This window comes from Natrix helvetica (genome assembly GCF_964273705.1).
Source record: "Natrix helvetica genome assembly, chromosome: 1".
NCBI lineage: Eukaryota > Metazoa > Chordata > Lepidosauria > Squamata > Natricidae > Natrix > Natrix helvetica.
The window spans coordinates 304,819,298-304,840,814 of NC_138548.1; the positions used below are offsets into that span (position 1 = coordinate 304,819,298).

Genomic DNA, 21,517 nt, shown 5'->3' on the forward strand with positions numbered 1-21,517 from the left:
CTGCACATTTAAAGGTTGAGGGCAACACCAAAATTAGATTACATTAGTGACAAGGACCAGGAAATGAATCAGTTGGAAAAATAGTGCATCTATAAGAGTAGGATCCAGTTTCATATCCTGCCAGTTAAGCTTACAGCCAGTTATTACTGAACTGTTTAAAAGTACTTTCTACCTATTAATCCATTAATTATAGTGTTACCTTTATTTCAGTGATCCATGATTAGAAGCTGGACTAAATGACTAGTAAAGAATTCTTGGAAACTCAAAAATTGCACTTGTTAGTAAAACTTCAAAAAATAGAGATATTAAAAGCAGTGACACTGCATTTTTATGCTGCTTTTTACACGAAATTATCTCTGATTTACACAAATAATACAAATAAGAGTTTATAAAATACAGTAAATTTAATTTTATTTTTAAAAGGGAAAGGAAAAACAGTTAATCCAGCCTCAGGTTTTCAACAGGCAAAGGTTTTCCTTTTTCCTTGAGTTTTCTCCTAACTTCCTTTTTCACGGGGCGGATAGTTCTGTAGACCTCAGCCCGCCAATTCCGCCAAGTTTTAGTTTTGGCTTCGCTACGCCTAGCAATCACCGTCAGTGTTCACTCTTAGGCATGATGGCATTTAAGGAATTGGTCGAAAAGCAAATATTGAAAAAATGCACCAGTCGCTCTGTCGAGGCTAGAATGAGAGGCGAACACGACGAAATCGCTAAGCTAAGCATATCGGGGCTCTGATATAAAAGCCTATGTACGCTGTTAGCGCTTTTGCCTGTTCATGGCCGCCTACGCAAACTGCAATAGACGACCGGAAGTCGCTCTAAAGGAGTACGAGGCAGAAGGAACTGCTATCAGTTACAGGTTAAATCTCTTCCGGGTTATCTTGGGGTGTTTTTTTTTTTTGAACATACATTTCCGGTCGGGTGTCGGGGCAACATCGTGTTCTGCAGCGGCTGCAACTATGGTGAGTGGGTGGGAGTTCGTGTCGGATGGTGGGCTCCAGTGTAGCTTGTCATATGCTTGTTCTTCACGGCTCTTTGGGTTTTCTGCCAGTTTTTTATACGGCCGGGGTTAGGCACGCACACGTGAAGAAGGAAGGCTCCCCTGGGAGTTAGGCAAGGGAGAGAATCGAACAGAAGACCTCGCCCTTCGCTGTCTTATACAATTATTATACCACTGTATAATGGAATTAGATTTGGAGATGATTCAAATGTATTATAAGAATGAGTCTGTAGGGCTAAAGGAAAATACAAGGCTTACAATTGAAAATTGCATGTAAAAATATTGTGCAGCAACTCAGAATAATATTTGATTTGCCAGCAAAATAAATACATTAAAAAAAAAACTAGTATGGTTATGAGTGCATAGTTTATTACTAATGTCCAGCACTGTTTTCTTTAAGCCCTCGGATTCTTTAAAAAAATGTGTATAACTGGATTTTTCATAGCAATTTTACTTCACTATTCTGTAGATCACACACACTCATTACATTGTTTTCATTTGGGAACCAGGCTATTGCTCTTTTAAAATTGCAGGAATGAAACTCATTTTGAATCCTCCAATTTATTTCCTATCAACTGTCTTGTTTCTAGATTTTAAAAAGAAATAGTTCTGTCATGACTATCACAAAAACAGTTAGTTGCTTGGTTCTGTATGTTTTTTTTTTCTTATTCCTAGTTGTTGATTTCTAGTTCTGTAGACTATTATGTTCTGTTGGATACCTGATCATGTGTGATTGACTGCTAGAATGGCATCAATCCAGTTTTCCCATTAGTGTCTTTAATTATTTAGTTATTTTTATTCATGCATTTATATTCTACCCTTATTTTAAAAAATAACCCAAGGTGATGAACATATCCCACACAGCTTCTTTCTATTTTTCCCACAACAACCCTGTGAGGTGAATTGGGCTGAGACAGAGTGACTAGACCAAGATCACCCAGCTGGCTTTCATGGATAATGCAGGAGTTGAACTCATGGTCTCTTATTTTCTAGCTGATGCCTTAGCCACTAGACCAAACTCTGAAACTCCTTAGTTTCACATCAAATGTGACACTATGAATGGCTGGAACATCAACTCACAATTAATTCTCAGTGATGACCAAATCTATTTCTCAAGAGCCACATATGTGAAATTATAATTGCAGCTCTTAGCACTGGAAACATTGGATGTTCATACTGAATTGATCTAACAGGATTTTTAATTTCTTGTAAAATTTCTCCAAACTTCATGTTATTAGTATTCCTTTAAAACAAACAACAATTCTCTCTCTTCTTTAAGGCTCGAAATGCAGAAAAGGCTATGTAAGTACAATTTGAATTTTGCTTTTTTTAATTCTGAAAAATTGTCAGCCTGTTTTTTTCACAGTTGAACTAGTTGCTATATTTGTTCTACATATAAAATCATTTTAATGATAGAAATAACCACTTTATATCTTAATGAAAATCCCACTTCCTTTCAAATACTAGTGGAGAAAAGCAGGATATCATTCACATGCACTATAGTTTCAGTGTCCTTTGATTAAGAAAATATGACTGGTTTGTAGACCAAGTAGACCAACATGTCTTTGCTTTTAATCTCCATCTCCAAAGAATAAAATAAACTCTTACAGCATAAAAAAATACAGTTCCAAAGATGAATTGAAAGCTTTTTCTTCAGGCTTAAATGTGTTGGATAATCTAGCACAGAACATAAGTGTGAAAGGATTAGTCCAAAAGATTGTGGCATTCTTTCATTTTCTATATTAATAAGGCTTAATCACATTGTGAGTTTTGTTTTTCTTTCCTCATATAATAGGACTTACTTGATATTTGTTTGGTTTGTTTATTTAGAATTTTATATTTAAAATATTTTTAAGGAACAAGGACACTTTTTAAAAACTTAAAACAATGATGTTCTATCTTAAAAGGTTCAGACTATAATCATAGTCATTTTTCTATGTTTAGTAACTAAAGTGGTTACAATTTTTAAGATAACTAATGCAAACTGCTTTACATAAATACGTTGAACTTTTTATTTACCCAGTACTAATAATCTAAATTGATGTTTGTAAATCATTTAAAAAAACAGATGTTGAACTAAGCTTTCTTCCTTTTAGGACTGCTTTGGCAAGGTTTCGCCAAGCTCAGCTAGAAGAAGGAAAACTTAAGGTAACAACATAGTTAAACATACATAAACAACTATGCATTTAAATACAGAGACCACTCTCCACTGGGAAGGCAAACATGCAAATTGGCTCTTGAAAATAACATTAGCAATTAAGGCCTAGAAATCCAGACATTGGTCTTGGCTGATTGATATGAAATGCTTTAACTTAATTTCACCAAAAAAGCTGGGATTACTAGCAAAATATTTTTCTGTATAAATAGCCTTTCAACATCTTCACAATATACACCACAAAATTATTGATTAAACTCTGGTAATGATTAATATGGTTAATATTCTAGCTGTTTGGACAAACCATTTGAAAGAATACTTCACAAAGCACTTGTCCCAACTTGCTCAGTTTATCAACATGGCCATCCTCTTTAAAAGGCTCATGGTGTTGTTTTTTCCATCAGGATTATTTGTGAAATATTGCTTGTACTGACATTAGTTTTGAAACTGGTTATTTAGAGACTTCTTGCTTTGTTTGTATGCATGTGGAGAACATTGCCTGGATTAATAATGTGATGTCTGAACATCAAACTGAGTTCAATAATGCTCTAATATATACATTTATCTTATCTTCCGTGCTTTGTTGCTAAACACAGAGTAACATTTTATCACAAAACAGACAAATTTAGGATTTATGTAAAATTGGTTCTAAAAAGTACTTCAGAACAAAGAGGATATGCAAGGCTGCTTGTATTTGAACTGTTTTTCTGTTATCTGTGAGTGTTTAAAACTTCTTTTGTATGAACTGCTACTTGAATTGATTTCAATAGAAATGAAAATAAATAAATAAGATCTCACATAAATCACGGGACAGGTCTGAAATAAGTAATCTCCCTGACTATAACATAAAATATGAACAATTTTTTTTTAAAATGCTCAAGTAAAAAGAATGGAATGGAGAATGGAGGCACAGGCAGTTTCTAATAATACATACTAGTCTCTTGTATACTACTATACTAGTCTTTGTTTCGGTACTATAAGTCATGTGCTTTATAGAAATCAAGCTTCTCTGAAACACTCAACATTCTGACAAATTTAATTTTACAAAACAGCTAGAGATATTCATATGTTCTCACTTGTTATCAATAAAGGATCTCTAATCTTTCAGCCCAATAATTTTCTTAGTAGCTATTTGACATTTTGATCTGTGCATAAACATTAAAATAGAGAATCACATGGTTGTCCATTGATACAGTATGCTGTCATGGGTTGAAATGTCATACCCACATCATTGGATAGCCATGTGATCCTTAATTTTAACTTTCGTGCAACAATGTTTCCTTTCAATTGGTTGGTAAATTAATATAACTATTATGTTTGTATCCGACCTATTGTGGATGTAAGAAAGCATGTACATTAGCTATGTAAGTAAACAAAAATAAGTCATCGGAAAGTACATAGCTTAATGCTAGGATAATGGTAATTAATACATTTGCTTGTTTCAATAGGAACGAAGACCTTTTCTTGCATCAGAATGTAATGAATTGCCCAAAGCTGAGAAATGGAGAAGACAGGTATTTCTCTTTTGAGATTGTGTATCAAATTTAAATCTGAATTAAGTTTGATTGCATATTTCTATAGATAGTCCTTCAGTTACAATTAATTGTTCAGTGACCATTCAAAATTATACTGATGCTGAATGAAGAGATTTACAGTTCAACTGGTCCTCAAAGTTCTGGCTGTTGTAGTGTCCCCGCAGTTACATAAACAAAATTCAAGCACTTCTCATCTAGCTTGCACTTGTGATTGGTTGCAGCATCCATGCTTCTTAAAAACCTCCAGTGTTGAAGCCCCTACAAGTTGTGAGGGCAAGCTGTTCCGCTGGTTAATTGTCCTCGCTGTTAAGCTCCTTAATTCCAGATTGCTTCTCTCCTTGAGTAGTTTCCATGCATTGTTTCTTGTCCTGCCCTCTGGTGCTTTGGAAAATAAGTTGATCCTTTCTTCTTTGTGGTAGCCTCTCAAATACTGGAATACTGCTAATACGTCCTCCCTAGCCCTTCTTTTCTCTAGACTAGCCATACTCAAATCCTGAAATTATTTTTGCGCAACTGCAGAGTTTGAAGCCTTGTGTAGTATTATATGTAGCTCTGTGTTTGCAGTGTTCCTGATTTAATGAGCTGTACTGTTTGCCTTGGCCCTCAGCTCAATCATTGCAAGACAGAACAGATACTTCAGACATGACATAAAGACAAGTGATGTAAGAAAGCCATGTTATTTTATACATAGGGAAACTGGACAGATCTTCTAGTGAATTAAAGAACTTAATTTATGGGAGAGAGTGGTTTTATGGCCAAAGTACAGTGAGATAATGAACATATTAATCAGTTATAGTAACAACAACAAAATATTCAGGTCTGACAGATGGCATAAGCTTTTATGAGCAACTGCTTGATCAATGAGGTAAAATACAGATATTTTGTTTATGAAGGAAAATCAGAATAATTATTAAAAGGCAGTGGCTTTGATCCAGAACATTTTTTAATTCAAAAGAAATAATTAATAAATGAATACTTGTGTTGCATTCTTGGACATATATATAGTATTCAAGTGTCACTTAACTGTTCAAGAACACTAAAAGCACAAATGGCTAAAACCAGGTTGGATTTGATTTAAATCAACTCTATTTAAATCATAATTTTTAAAGAGCAACTGTCATCTTCATCCTGCAGCAACTCCTCCTCTGACCTGCTGTTGACTCACTGACAGTCCCATTCACTTTTATGGGACAGCTGATGATGTGACAGGGACACAAGGTGTGGGATGTAGCAGGTAGCACGTGAGTGGATGCCCGCTAACAGGCGCTGCCATGATGGATCTGAAATGGCAGGTGCTCTTTAAATGTAAGGACTCATTCTGGCTAGTAGTTAAAATCTTTAATATTATTTGCAAACAAAGTGAAGGTTTCCTATTTAGCTTGCAGAGCTTGCATTCATTGAATGAGTTTACCAAAAATGTAAATATTGCAGAATACACCGCCTCATGCTACATAACTAAGTTCCATTTCATGCTGAATAAACTAAATTACTAGTGTATCTTAAAAATAGAAAACTATTTTTAGATAGATTTTTATTCCAAAAGCATTTCATTAAAATAAATATGATTAAAAAAAAATCCAATTTTAATTTTAAAAAATCCAATTTTAAAAAAAATCATCAATTTTTTTATCCACTCTGGCTAAAACTAAGACTGATGTGATATTAGAGGTATTGTTTATATTTACTCTTTCAGAAAATTCTTTTTCAGAGATTCAAATGGAGCAACAAAATTATAAAGATATAAGTTTGTATAGTTAGCGCTTTAAACCAATCAGCATACATAGGTTGAGGAAATCTTTCTAATTAATGTTTAATATTTACAATCATCCCATTTGGGTGTTTTGCCCCACGTGGTCACCAAAATAATTGGCCTCCCATCTATCAAACTTTACAGACTTTTAACAAAGTAGAATAATGGTGCAGATGTTAACCAGTATAAGAGGAAAACTATGTCTATGATATCTTATAGTGCATCTGATGAAATGAGCTGAAGCTCACAAATAACATTTTAATAAAATTTGCAAGGTGGAAAAGATGTTACCACACTCAGATGTTAACCAAAATCTTACATTTCTAAACATGAGATGTCCAAGTGTAAAACAGGCTACTTTTTCAAAGAAAAGAATTAACATTGTATATTGTCTCTTTTCCAAAGATTATTGGTGAAATTTCTAAGAAAGTGGCCCAAATTCAAAATGGTAAGTTCCTAATGATGGGAGTAATCTTAATATCCTTCTGCAACTGCAAAAGCTAGTTTTCAATAATATTTAAATTTGCACTTTTTCCTAGTTGATAATTAAGGAGTATGGTACCAAATTTATGAGGGAAATTGATGCCAGTATTCAAAAACATTTATAAAATGTGTTATTTTGACCTTTTCTCCCTCTACTCTCCTTGGCCTGATACTGTTCTTGTGTTCAGCAAACCTATATAAATATTTAAATTGGATTTGCCTTTTTATTGAAAACATACTATTTTTAAAAGATAATTTGAAGGCCATTAAAGTTATCACAAAGCAAAGAGAAGTTATTGAAAGGAATAAAGCAAAATGAGAGATCTTTTATAATTCCCACAGATTTTCAGGATAGAAAAAGTATTGTTTCAGTTTTAAAAGACTACATGATAAACTGTATTTTCTTCTTTAAAAATAGCTGGTTTAGGTGAATTCAGAATTCGTGATTTGAATGATGAAATTAACAAACTCCTAAGAGAGAAGGGCCATTGGGAGGTCCGAATAAAGGAGCTGGGAGGACCTGATTATGCAGTGAGTATACATTAATATGTAAGAAAATGCAAAAGTATAGACATATTATTCCTAAGTTGTTGGTAAAATATTTGATAAAGAAAACCATTCAGATGCATAAATTGCTAGTTCAAGTATTTTAGTCTCGCTATTGAAATAATTTCTTTGAATACTTCCTGCACAATTTGGGCAGGTCCTGGTCACACCAGTTGGTTAAAAATATCTGAAGTCATGTGAACTCTTGTCTGCAGAGATAAAAACAAAAACAAAAACACTTTTAAACTTACGGCTCATGTTCCTTTAAAAAAAAACTATTTTATAGAGAATTGGCCCTAAAATGCTTGACCATGAAGGAAAAGAGGTTCCAGGAAACAGAGGTTATAAATACTTTGGAGCAGCTAAAGACCTACCCGGTGTTCGAGAGCTTTTTGAAAAAGAGCGTAAGTATTTGCACGTTGATTGGGCTATTACTGTAATGCCAACCAATTGCATGTAAAACGTCTGTGTGTGTTTAAAGTTCTTTTAAGATAAAATGGTTTTGTTTCTGTTTTTTGATCTTGTGAAACCAGAGTAGTTTTGGAGTTGGGTGACCTAGAAAACAAACAAGCAAACAAATAAATAAATTCTTTGCATTCCTTGGCCCACCATAAGTGTGATTAAATTTACCTGCTCCAATACAGTCCCTGCGTTGACCCATGATAACCCATGCTTATGAACAGGCTGCCTGTTGCTAAAAATGGCAGGCAGTGTGTTTACTTGAGCTGATGAACCATTGAAGCCGCACAATTTTTTTGTTTGCTTGTTTGTTTTTGCATTTCTGAACCGCCCATTTTCCCCAAAGAGGAACTATGCAATAAAATGTCAAACTATAAAAATATTAAGCTAGACTTAAAATTTCAAAATTAAATTTTTTAGAAGGAGGCAAGAATAATTAAGTCCTGTTAAAAGTTAATGTAAAAGGTGAAGAGAGGATTCTCAGGGCACCAAACAGCCCCGTGGCTATGTATTCCTTTGGGATTCCCATATTAGGGATTCCCACTGACACATGTTTTAACTCTTTTTCGGAAGTCCGGGAGAGTGGAGGCCTGTCTCACCTCCAGGGGGAGGGAATATTCCACAGGGCAGGAGCAATGGCAGAGAAGGCTCTTTTCCTAGATCCCGCCAGTTGGAGTGCTCGTTTCCTAGACCCCGCCAGTTGGAGTTTGTTAATGCAATATACCTTCCCTGCCTTCCTGGTGGTGTGGGTGGGCTGACATGATGAGATGAAGCCAGTTCCATAGATAGCCTGGCTGTGAGCCATGTAGGGCTTGATAGGTTAAAACCAACATGTTAAATTGGACCCAGAAGTAAAATGGCACCCAATGCAGTTTGTGGAACAGAAGTGTGGCATGTGCCCTTCTCTGAGCATCCAATATAGCTTGTGCAGCTTCATTCTGCACCAGCTGAAGATTCTGGATACAAGGGTAGCCCTATGAGTGAGCGAGCGGACAGCCTCCCTATCCTGGAAAGGATATAACTGGCACATATCACAGAGTTTGTGGGTATAGCAATAGCATTTAGACTTATATACCACTTCATAGAGCTTTTACAGCCCTCTCTAGGCGGTTTACAGAGTCAAAATATTGCCCCCAAAAACCTGAATCCTCGTTTTACCCACCTTGGAAGGATGGAAGGCTGAGTCAACCTTGAGCCGGTGAGATTTGAACTGTTGAACTGCAGCTAGCAGTCAGCTGAAGTAGCCTGCGGTACTGCCCTCGTAACCACTGTGCCACCATGGCTCATTAGAAATGCACAGTTTCAGTGGTTCATTAAAATGTTGCACAACTTCAGCGGTTCATCAGCTCAAAAAACGAGACTGCTGTCCACCATTTTTAGTAATATATTGCCTGTTCATAGGTACAAATTCCAACTTATTTACAAAGTTGAGTTAAAACGGTTAGGAATGGAATATATTCTTAACCCAAGAAATGCCTGTAATATTATCTTTTATTCTTATTCTTATCTCTTCCACAATATAAATATATATAATCCATTATAAATCATTAATTGGTACATTCCTGGACTATTTCAAAGTGAACATAACCATATTTGTCAGATGTGTATGGAGATTCTATATCTCCATATAGAATCTCCATATAGGACAATTGAATATTAACCTCACCGTGCATTTAAAAATTGGAATGTTTCTATTAAGTGGTGCATGGGTGGTGCAACATCTTAATTTTTTAAAAGATAAGGTTCAGGTTATAATAAAACGGTAGAACATTTGGACTCAATGTAACAGTAGCAAACGAAACAACTGCAGTTTTCAAATCATCCCAAAAGAAGAGAGTTTAATTATATCTTGAGAAGGGACTGGAGTTAAAATAAGTACTTATAGGAAGTGCTCTGTCCAAGAAGTCCTTTAGCTTGATTAGACTGATTACAAGCACTAGTAAACTTTTAATTGAATCTCTGGCCTAAAAGCTGATCATTGATGCTTCTATTTTATTTTTTTGAAAATGATTTAATTTATTCCATTAGCCCTTCCCCCACCACGGAAAACTCGAGCTGAACTCATGAAAGCTATTGATGCAGAATACTACGGCTACAGAGATGAGGATGATGGTGTCCTGGAACCGCTGGAACAGGAACATGAAAAAAAAGGTATAGGAAATAACTGTTGGCTATTTGAAGTGCCCTTTACAGAATATTATTTGTAATTCAAATCAATATTATATACTTTAACAGTTGCCAGAAATGGATTTTAGTAGCCCCAAATGGCTTGTATTAAATATCCCAGTTCTTGAATATGTTCTTTGAAAATCACTCTTCATTTTACTCCAGTGATCTCTTCTGTTACTTAATTACCTGGAGACCCCTAGTATCAATTAAAAGCAAGGTCAGTTGGGAGTAATCATATCAAGAGCTTTGCCTGCTTTCCGGTTACAGACATTGATCAGATTCATAACAAAGTTGCCTACCAGATGGTTGTATTTTCTATTTCAGTTGCCAAATACTTTTCGTAAAAATATATAATTGCTTGGAATTTAACTTCAAAATTTTTGCATTTAAAGTATGCACAACCACCATGTCCCATTCCAAAAAGTAAAGCACTATTGGAATCTGTTGGAGCTCTTTTGATAATTTAGAAATCAGACTATTCATGTATTTTGTACAATCATGTTACCCACTGTCATTAGTTTGGACTGGCATCTTGAAGTAAGACTTGCATTAGCCTGAAGCCAGTGTGGTAGTATTAATCTGCAACTTCTGTGTAACTTTAGCAAGATGTCAAAGCACAGATAGTTCCTAACTCCCACGTATGAGCATTCCAATGGAATATTCCATTCCACAAATAAATGGGGCTCCCAGGTGCAGTAGCAAAAAAATCATCTGTGAGTTGAAGTTCTTAATGGAGCCTTCTATTTTCAGTTTGTCATGGGGATGATTTATCTGTGAGAGCATTCTGTCAACTCCTAAATATCTTGATTATCAAAAATTAGATTGAGAGTACACTTCCAAAACATTCTGGAATTGGTTAAATCCCCAACTATGATAAGACACCAAAATTAGATGCCCCCCTAATACACTAAATTTAGAATTAGACACTGTAAGCTCAATCAGCTTAAAGCTCACTTCAGAAATACATGGAAGTGTTGGGTAGTAGATAGTGGTACATCAGCAGAAACTCAATGTCTTGATGGTTTATCACAAATGTGTATATCCAGATTTTCAGATACAATTTTTCAGTAGAGATATTCATTGGATCATGCACGCTCCTACATTTTTGAAAAGAATTGTTTTAAGTAGACTGAAAATGTCCTCACTCAGCTGAGAGTGAGCAGTCCCACTTATTCATTCATGATTAAATTGTGAGTTAAGGCGTTCTTACTAATTATTGTATTGGATTGAGAAGTAGCATTTTATGACCAAACAGACCTATCTTAAATAAGTAGGAAGCGCTTGGTCTTCCTGAAGCACTAGCAAGCAGTAGAATTACTAACCCACAGAAAACCTATTAAAAGTCCTGGCCCAAAACTGCTGATATCTCCCTGAAAGTATATCTCTGTATTCACTGTTCTTTTCTTTGTTATTGGGATACCAAGGAAACAAATTGTTTCTTCATTTCGTAAATATTGTTCCAAAGATCTAACATGAAGTAGACATCCTATCTGAAGGTGCAGCTTCCACACTAATACCACCCACACACATTAGGAGTGGGGAAACTCAGCTTGTGGCCTGCCTACAGCCATAGAATTCACTGGGTGGCTTTGGGTCTGTCACTTTACTGTTAGCTCGAACCTGTTTCACAGAATTTTGGGTTTGGGGGGAAAACAATTTATATATGTTTGTACGTATTTATTTCCTGCCTTTATTATTTTTACAAAAAACTCAAGGTGGCGAACATCCATCACACCTTCCTGCTTCTATTTTCCCCAAAGCAACAACTGGTCAAATGGGTTAAACTGAGAGTGACTGGCCCAAGTCACTCAACTGGCTTTCATAGCTAAATCAGAACTTGAATTCATGGTCTCCTGCTTTCTAGACTGGTGCCTTAACCCAGGAGGCCAAACTGGCTCTCTACATTTGCTTCTAGTTTTAAAATATAACCTCTTGTACCAAACATTTTCAATGCCATGGCTGATAAGTGAGATTGGAAGCTTAATGACTCTTATTTTCCAGCCTAATGCCTTTATTGTATAGTCTTTTTCTGGAAGGAAATCAGAAGTTTTTGTTCCTGCTATTTAAGACAGTTCAGTAAATGCTGCGGCCATTTATTGGTAGGCCTGGCTGAATCTGGTTTCATGGTAATTAACTCCAGATCGTGGATCCTCATTTATCACATGGATACAGAGGAAATTAATGCATGTGTTTTAGAAATGAATGGGACTAAATAAAACTAAATGAACCAAAATAAGGAAATAACTAAATTGCCCCTTTTAATTTTGTTAAATTACTGTAAGTGAATGTGAGTGATCTCTCAGTAGTACTTCTTGTCAACAGAGTGCTTTGCTTTGTTGCTTTTGAATTCAGAATACTGTTGTGTTTTATAGAGGGACACAAATAATTAAATGAGATAGATTTAAATAATTGTGGAATTGGAAAGGGCCCCCAGATAGTCCTTGAGTTATGACCAGTCACTTAACGGCCATTTAAAGTTATGGTGGACTTTTACTCATGAACCATCCTCAAGTTATGACTGCTGCACCTGCCCTGCCATCATATGATTTCAGGCATATGGCAGCTGGTTCAAATTTATGACTGATTGCAGCATCCTGGAGTCACATGATCACATTTGGCAAAATAACCCCACCCTTTGGATAAGTTAGATTCAGATTTACAACCATATGATTCACTTTACAATTGTGGTGGCAGGTTTAACAACAATTGTAAAAACAATGTTAAATTAGAATCCAATCAATTTCGCCTGCAATAACCTACCACCAAAATTCAAGTTTCAATTTTGATTGTACAGTAAGTTGAGGGCTAGCTGCATTTAATCCAGTCCTCTGCTCAGTGTAAGAATCCAGGTTAAAGCACCTCCAGCAGATACAATAAATATAATGTCTACATAGATCACTTGAACACAACAAGTGAAAGGGAGCTTACTTCTCTTTTGATACTAATTCAATTTTAAATCTACATTTAGTCTTAGGATTTTTCTGCCAAAAACTACATTTCTGTATTTTATACATCCATAATTCTATATTCTGACCTTTGGACTGATGGAAAACAGATTTTGCTTATACCCAGCCTTCTCGTGTCAAGACTATACATTATCGTTTTCCTTCAAAAGATGTAGTTTCTGGATCATGCTTGTTGGCTTTCACTCTAATCCTTCATAGTGCGGAGCATAGAACTAGATCTAAAAATTCATTTTGCAATTGACTATTATTCTAAGGTTCTTTTCACACCTACGCCAATACCTCTGTATGTATATGTATTCTTCAGCAAAGAAATTGGCATTTGTTTTTGTTAAATTTCATTTAATTTTCTGCAGTCCATTTCTTTAAATGTATCAGTACTGCTTGAGGTAGGAGACCAAGGACTGAACTCTAAATACCTCACTACAGTATGATGAAGAAACATTGGAAAGCACTGAGTACAGCTTTCACTTCAGCTATTTAATGCCATCCAGTCCAGTATAACTACTGTAATTTTTGGAGTATAAGACACTCTCCCCCTCCTACAAAAGAGGATGGAAATGTCGGTGCGACTTATACACTGAATACAGCCATTTTTGGCCTCCCCAAATCCCACCCTGTGTGTCCCGTTTTCTGCAAAAATGGGGCGCGCAGAGGGCTTGGGAAGCCTGCAGATTGCTCCTGGAGCCTGGGGATAGCAAAAAAGGGATGTATGGGGGGTTTGGGAGCCAGAAACGGGCCCATTTTAGAAAAAATGGGGTGCACAAAAGGTTTGGGAGGCCTGCAGAGTGCTCCTGAGGCCTGGGGAGGGCAAAAACTATTTTTTTTTCTTGTTTTCCTCTTCGAAATCTTAGTGCGTCTTATACTCTTCTGAGTCTTATAGTTCTGAAAAATACGGTAGTTTGTTAATTTGGTGTCAGAGGATACTTTGTTAAATGTTTTGCTGAAATCAAGAAACTATGTCTATGGCATTTACACAGTTTACTCAGGAAGTTACCTGATCAGAACATGAGATAAGACTAATCTGGTTAGACTTGTTTAAGACAAATCCATGATTGCTTCTTTTCAAGATGCATACGGGTCAGTCTCTTTATGATTCATACAAGAATTTTCAGAGGTCCTCCTGTCAGACTGACTGATTTATAATTCCATGGATCTCGCTCACCCATGTCTTTTTCTTTCTTAAAAATGGGAACGTGTTCTGTCTTCTAAACGAGACATTAGCAACCAGAAGTATTATTTGAAGGTAACACAGACAAGATTCCACCTGCTGTTATGTTTCAATATTGCTGAATCGAGCACCTTTTGCCTAGAAGAAACAGCTATATACTTACAGAGGTATTTGCTTAGGTGTGAAAAGAACCTTAAAATAATAGTTAATTGCACAATGAATTTTTCGATCTAGTTCTATGCTCCACATTATGAAGACAGCTAATGGCTGCCAGCAACTCCTTAAAGCAGCAGCAGCAGCAGCAGCACCTTTTCCTGGGACCCCATGGCTCCCCTCTTTATCTGCCACATGATCTTAAGCAGTGACACATTTGACCTAAGGAATTGAAAAATGGTGCTACATTCATGTTCCCACATCTTCCAAATAATCTTTTGCCTTCAAATCTAAAATGCTTTACGCCTATATAGACATTCCTTCACTAATTTTAACCAAATGCATTGTATTGCATCATCAGGTTAATTAATTTGGATTTCCAAGCAGAATGGGTATTTTTAATATTCTGTGCAACTCCTCCTTTTGTGCAACTCCTCCTTTTCTGCTGTTTCTCCTTTGAAGAAAAAAACCCTGCCCCCCTTAACTGTTACTTTATTGGGTCTTGATTATAACTAATAAATTATATTTGCCTTCTTTTACTAAACGTTCTTGTTCATTTGATATATTATTCTCTTTCAGATTTTCACTGTTTAATAGATCCTTTTAGAGAAACTGTCCAAGATGTGAAAACTTACATTTTTTTCTCCAAATTCTGGGATTGGTGTGCTCACCTGGCTGATGTATGTTAGGGTTAGATTTACTATCACATTTACATTTTGTTCAGAATAGGCATTTGCTTTTAATGTATATGCCACTCAGAGTCTATGTTGAATTGAGCAGCCATATTAACTCTTAATCACAGATAAAATTAGAAACATCTCCGCCTCTTTTTTACAACTTACAAATGTCTTTTTCTCCAGTCACCACAGTATTGATCTTTTCCCTTTTATAAGTTTTGAGTTGCACAGCTAAGTTGCTTATATTTTAGTGATAATATGTAAAACTAAACAACGCTGTGATCCACTGGGTCATCTTTTAAGGGAAAGATGGTACAGTGTGATATGACCAGAGTGAATATTAAATGTTTACATAATCAACTACAAATATATATCATAAATAGAAAAATAATTATAGTGTCAAACAAACTTCAATAATTAGTAAACATTTATTTATCCTAAGGAGAATGTCCACTATAACGATGAGTAGTTGCTGTATTTTCGTAATTGCGGTTTTCGATACAACTTTCAAATGTGGCTATTTTGCTTTTCCAGTTATTGCAGAAGCAGTGGAAAGGTGGAAGGTAGAGAGAGAAGCACATCTTGCAAGAGGTGACAAGGAAGAGGAGGAGGAGGAAGAAAACATCTATGCAGTAAATGACAATGAGGTAGTATATCTGTTTCCAGCCTTATGCTATATATTATATAGTCTATATAGTAAACTAGTGTACTCCATCATGACTGATAAAAAGATTAATAATAAATGTGCAGCTATATATTCACAAGTTGATAGACCTGCATTTTTTAATGTTGTCTTATACAAAATGAATGTAATTAACTCTGATTTCTAGCCGGACCCTGGCTGAAGTGCAGTCAGGAGAGCAAGGATTTATTCTGTTTATTTTGAGGTGAAGTTCTAATGATGTGCTAAGAAAACTTAGAATTCAACATTTTCTCAATGCTTTCCAGTCTGATGAAGAAAATGGAATGAAAACAGATGGTGAAGATAGTCAGCAGAAGTTTATTGCTCATGTCCCAGTACCATCACAACAGGAGGTAAGGACTCGCACATGCAGAAAATTCATAAATTTGAAAGATGAGGGAAGAGGGAGGAAGGAAGAGAAAGAGTGAAAGGGAAGTATAAAGAAAGAAAGAGGGAGGAATTAAGGAGGGAAGGAAGGATATACAAGAAGCTTAACTTTGAAAGAAGTAGACTTGTGCACTAGTTGCAGCAAAACAATTAGTGTACTTCAAAGTAAGCAGATTTCCTCAGAATATACTGTAATGGGCCATTACTGTTGATAGTTGGGTATTCACATACACTCAGAAATGAAGGGATGGTAAAAGTGCCACTGAAATAATTTCTATGGAGATTCTCAGTCATCCAGGTCATGGTTGTCCCAATGGTGCTTTTTTCAAGAGGCAGCTGGACTTTCTGATTTTTCTTTGAAGACGTTTTGCTTCTCATCTAAGAAGCTTTTTCAGCTCTGACTGGATGGTGGGGAATGGAAGGATTTATACTCCTTGCAGACAGCTGGTCATTTGCATTCTTTTTAGCAGGTTTCTGGAGATTTATCTCTGTCATCAGGGTCACCTGAGTGGTGTAAATTGGTGTGCAGCCTTCTTGGAACTGTTGAAAGGACTGTGTTGTAGATTGGTGATATATAATGTCGTATCCCTCCTCCTCTGTTGAGAGAGGGCTGTTCAGTTTTGATAAAGCTGGCCTCTTGAAAAAAGTACGTTTAGGATGCTGAAATTCACGTTAGGAATTTAATTCATTACTAGACAACCTCTGCCCTGTTGTGTCATTGTTTTCAATATGTTTTTAAAACATAGAAAACAGAATGATCATGGGAGCAGAATCAACATCTGACTTCCTGTCGGCTTCCCTATTAAGTTTCCTTTCCTTTCCTCCCTGTCATTCTGTCATTATATTCTTTCATTCCCTCCTTCCCTTTCATTCCCTTCCAACTTTCCATTGATATGAAAAGCTGTTTTTCCATTATAAGGATACGTATGTTTGATTTTTAGGCTCACTACTGTATTAGTGAGGAGGAAATTAGGACCTTTAAAATGTATTCACACAATGCAAATCATTAAAATGTTATCTAATTGGCAAGTTATGTTTTGAATGTTTGCATTGGATGAGTGATTTTAGTAAGTGCATTTGCAAGATGCTGCAGTTGAACAATTTATCAATTTTCATACTCATTTCTGAAAAATAGTGTTGTAACTTGTATTGTTTTTATTAAGTGATGTATCAAATTCTATGGCCAAAGTAATTTTTGAGCTAATCAATTCTGTTATGGTCAGTTTCTTAAGTTACTTTTACTAAAGAATTTCCCATTTGCAAGTTTTCAAATTGAATGTTGCTCATTTAACAGATTGAAGAAGCTCTTGTCCGAAGAAAGAAGATGGAACTTCTTCAGAAATATGCCAGTGAAGCTCTTCTGGCTCAAAGTGAAGAGGCTAAAAAACTTCTAGGACTATAGTAATTGCCCCTTCTATTTTTTTATAATCTAATTTGATTCTACAGAATCAGTATCTTCTTGATTCTATAGAAATAAGACTTTGCGAGTTCTAGAATGAAGATGGTCCTTTTTTCCAAAATACATTTTATTACACATTTTTCACTCTATCCTAATTTATGAGAGAGTATTCATTTTCAGTTTCCATCTTCAATCTCTAAATAGCTAGCCTGTTTTGAATTTATATTTGTCCACCTATTTTCCTCTTTGTTTTATTTTACCTTAGTAATAACTGTTAAATTAGAAAGTAACATTTTGTATGTTTTTGTACTTTTGTATGTTTTGTATATTTTTGTACTTTTGTACAAAGTGATTTTGTATCACTTCAGTAGAATGTTGAGTAAGTCTTAGAAGATTTATTATATTTAATTTTGTTTATCATGTGTGAATCTTTAATTGTCAGACATTTCTACATCTGTGGAACAGTATTTAATTTTGAGTTTTCAGGAACTGAAATGTTCAATATTGTTAATATGGAAGTACGTATTATGTTACTGGAAAAACACTCACTTGGCTGAGTTTTTGAAATGCTGAATATTTCAGCAAATAAAATTGTAAATACTTTTTATAAAAATCTCTCCTGTTTTAGTAAAACTTTATGTAGATTTAATTGTTTATTGCTTTTGTTAAAAATACTAAAATTCCTCAGCTCTGAATATCATAATTTATAAATATTATGAACTCTAGAAACATGAGTATCAACAAGATGAGTAACAAAAAAAAATCTCAAACACTATGTAAAAAATTTTTTGTGTGTGTAAAAAAAACTAATTTTCTAGGAACAGTTTGGAGGTTTATGAATGTTTTTATCATAGGCTTTTTACAATGATACCTAAATACAGTACATTATTATATAATTAGTCCACGTCATACAGCAACATGGAGTTTCTATAATGTAACCCATTTTTCTACTACCAAACTAACAAGTGTGAATGCTAATATTTAGCAATTGTAAGACAGAACAAAACATTTTTAAAGTATTAGTCAAATATACTCTATATCTTATTACTGATAAGAGTGGAATCTTTAAATACACTTTATAAAATCATAGCATAGTATAACAGCTATATATAAACTTGGAGCAAAATTTCAATAATTGGAATAAGAGAAAAATAATATAAGATTATAGATTTTATGCAGATACACCCATTACTGGCAAAGCGGACATACTGTAATTGGCAAAGCCAATCCTTTAAAGTTTAAACCCTTCCCACCATGGTAAGTGAGATTGGCTGTAGAGATTTGGATGCCCTAGACTAGAGGGTTTGAGGAAGAAGCTGGGCATTAGCTTCCTCAAACCCTCTAGTCTAGGGCATCCATTAGAGCTTTCAAGCAAACTGTTGCATTTCTCTGAAAATGTAGTTTTGTAATTTGAAAAGTGCTTCTGAACCTGAATTTTGGGGGGCATATCTGGGGGACAGTGATTGCCAAAATACTGTTTTGAAAATAAATGTATTCTACTCATAACCAGGAACCATATAAATACAATGTGTAGAACAGCCCAGTACACATATATTGGAGAGAGAGAAGTTTCCTGATGATGGACTCTAGCATGAGCCCGACAGCTTGAAAGAATAAACCTTTGGTCTCATGATCAACTCAGATTAGATCATGTTATTTTTTCTTACAGAAACAAAACTCGGCCCTTGCATGTTCCTGTTATCTCCTTCAGGATATCACTTATATTGGTTATATGGCTTTTTAAAGGATGTCTATCTCTCATCAAGGACTTAGCTTAACTTGGCTCAACTGGGAGACTGCCACATTCAGATTTTCACTCCTGATCATAAAAAGGCCACCTGAATACGTGCTACAGCATTATGCGTACCTCTGGGGTGTAAGCAATAGTTCATGGCTTGAAAAACAGCCTCTAAATTAAGAGGTTCTAGTATGCATAGAGGTGGTTCAATGGCTAAGACTGAGCTTGTCGATCAGATGTTCGGTGGTTCGAATCCCTAGCACCATGTAACGGAGTAAGTTCCCGTAACTTGTCCCAGCTTCTACCAACCTAGCAGTTTGAAAAAAAAAATGCAAATCGAAAAATAGAGACCATTTTGGTGGCAAGGTAACAGCATTCCATGTGCCTTTGGCGTTTAGGCATGCCGGCCATATGAACATAAAGACATCTTTGGACAGTGCCGACTCTTCGGCTTAGAAACAGATGAGCTCTGCCCCCTAGCGTCGGGAACGACTTTCACATATGTGCAAGGGGAACCTTTACCTTTAGTATGCATAGAAAATAGCATGCTTGGGGTGAAACTGGGTTTGAGTTATACATAGCTTTCTAGCAAAATATGCCCGAACCAATCATATAGTCCTTAGCAGGGACAGCTGAATTGGCACAGAGGTGACTAAGGATGGGATCTCATCAATAGCTTCTCTATCCTATTGCATGAAAACCTGGCTTGGACAACCAAAGTCACCATACACTGCCCATGTGACTATAACTGGCATATATTGTAGAAGGTAGTGATCTGAAATGTAAAAGCAGTAAATGGTAAAGAGTATAAAGAAAGAAAGAATGCTGTATGTCTGAAACTAAGTGAAAGGGTAAAGATGTAATTTGAAAAAAGGCTCTGAAGTGGGCCACTGATCACATGCTAATTAGGAATGAAAGATTTAAGGTATTTCACTATGAATTCATGTTATCTAGTTTCTTGTGTGGTGTATATAAAAATAGGAATCTATGAGGTGAATGAATCTATAGGATTTTACTTTCTAGTATGAATGGTGATAATAGGAGAACCAGATATGAGTTTTGGGGAAAACTGCAGTGTTCTACATAAATGCAATTCTGAGAAACATACTGTTAGTTGAAATGAATGGGTAGGTGATGGATGAAACAGGTGCAAAAGAAATGGGTTATCTGGTGACTGAAGAATGAAAATGTAGTTGATTTTGCACAGAGGTATAATGAAATGAGCAGAGTTTGTATTTGCTTGTTAAATATATTAACAGTATATGATGGAGGTATGTCAGGAGCCGATGTAGAAACAAGTCCACATAGGAAGGTTCAATTTAACTGATTAATTGCTAAAGGCATATGCACAAGAGTCTTCTCAACTAAACAGTCATGCACCCTGTTAGAACTAGATAAGGTTTAACAGCAATTAAGGGGTAGGACTTAGTTCACTTATGGCTACAGAACCACTCTAAACTGCTCCCTCTTTACCCTTCCCCTGGTCTGCCAGTCCTTGTCCTACAGTATATATGTAAATAAATGAAACTGTTCAACACTGGGCAGGGAATAGAGCCCAGGATGTGTGATGTTCATTATTTGCTGAATGTATTTATAGATAAATATATCAGAGATGCTTATGGTGACAGTAGATAAGAGTACATTGATTGGGTCCATAAGTGTACTTTGTATGCAGATGCCATGTTGAGTGAGAAACTGAATATATTTGTATATTGTTGTATACAAATAGTATTGTACGATACAATGAGGAGCATAAATTTCAAAATTAATACAATACAGAAAAAGAGAAATGAGAGAAAAACATAAATTGACTACCAGTTTTATATAAATGATAAAAATCATAGTAAATTAAATTGTATGCCTTGGGAAACAGACTTTTAAACATTCAAACGCTGATAGAATGTCAGTGCATTGTAAACACTTGATGTTTACTGAAAGAAGCAAAAATAGTTTAGTGTTTCTGTCAGTATTATTATATGGAAGTAAGAGATGAATACAAGCAGTCTTCAAGTTACAACTAATGGAGACTGCTAATCACGATCATAACTGGAGACAGTTGTAAAGTCACATGACTGACCCAATTTTATGACATGACATTTGTTGCAGCTGTTCTTAAGTAAACCAATGCTGGTTTTCAGCAAAAACAAAAAGAAGTGGTAGACAGCCACTGTAAACAGCTATTAATATGACCCAGTTGCCTAGTGTCCAAAATATGGTCACATGACTGCAGGGAGGCCTGTCAGACCTTTGA

At 35.5% G+C, this 21,517-nt stretch overlaps 1 protein-coding gene across 1 annotated transcript; it reads left to right on the forward strand.

Annotated features, from left to right (window-relative positions):
• Positions 1–479: 479 nt before the first annotated feature.
• Positions 480–18,172, forward strand: ISY1 (ISY1 splicing factor homolog). Its single transcript, XM_081936539.1, has 11 exons — positions 480–961; positions 2,279–2,301; positions 3,096–3,147; positions 4,603–4,668; positions 6,845–6,887; positions 7,341–7,453; positions 7,755–7,872; positions 9,956–10,078; positions 15,595–15,707; positions 16,009–16,095; positions 17,424–18,172. The coding sequence occupies exons 1-11, from the start codon at positions 776–778 to the stop codon at positions 17,529–17,531; spliced, it is 1,032 nt and encodes a 343-aa protein (XP_081792665.1). The 5' UTR covers positions 480–775; the 3' UTR covers positions 17,532–18,172.
• The last annotated feature ends 3,345 nt before the right edge of the window (positions 18,173–21,517 follow it).

Excerpts from the sequence above, each read along its gene's own strand:
- ISY1 (XM_081936539.1), top strand. The coding sequence starts at position 776 with ATGGCCGCCTACGCAAACTGCAATAGACGACCGGAAGTCGCTCTAAAG. Across the intron at positions 6,888-7,340 it reads AGTGGCCCAAATTCAAAATG|CTGGTTTAGGTGAATTCAGA; the intron begins GTAAGTTCCTAA and ends CTTTAAAAATAG. Across the intron at positions 15,708-16,008 it reads ATGCAGTAAATGACAATGAG|TCTGATGAAGAAAATGGAAT; the intron begins GTAGTATATCTG and ends AATGCTTTCCAG.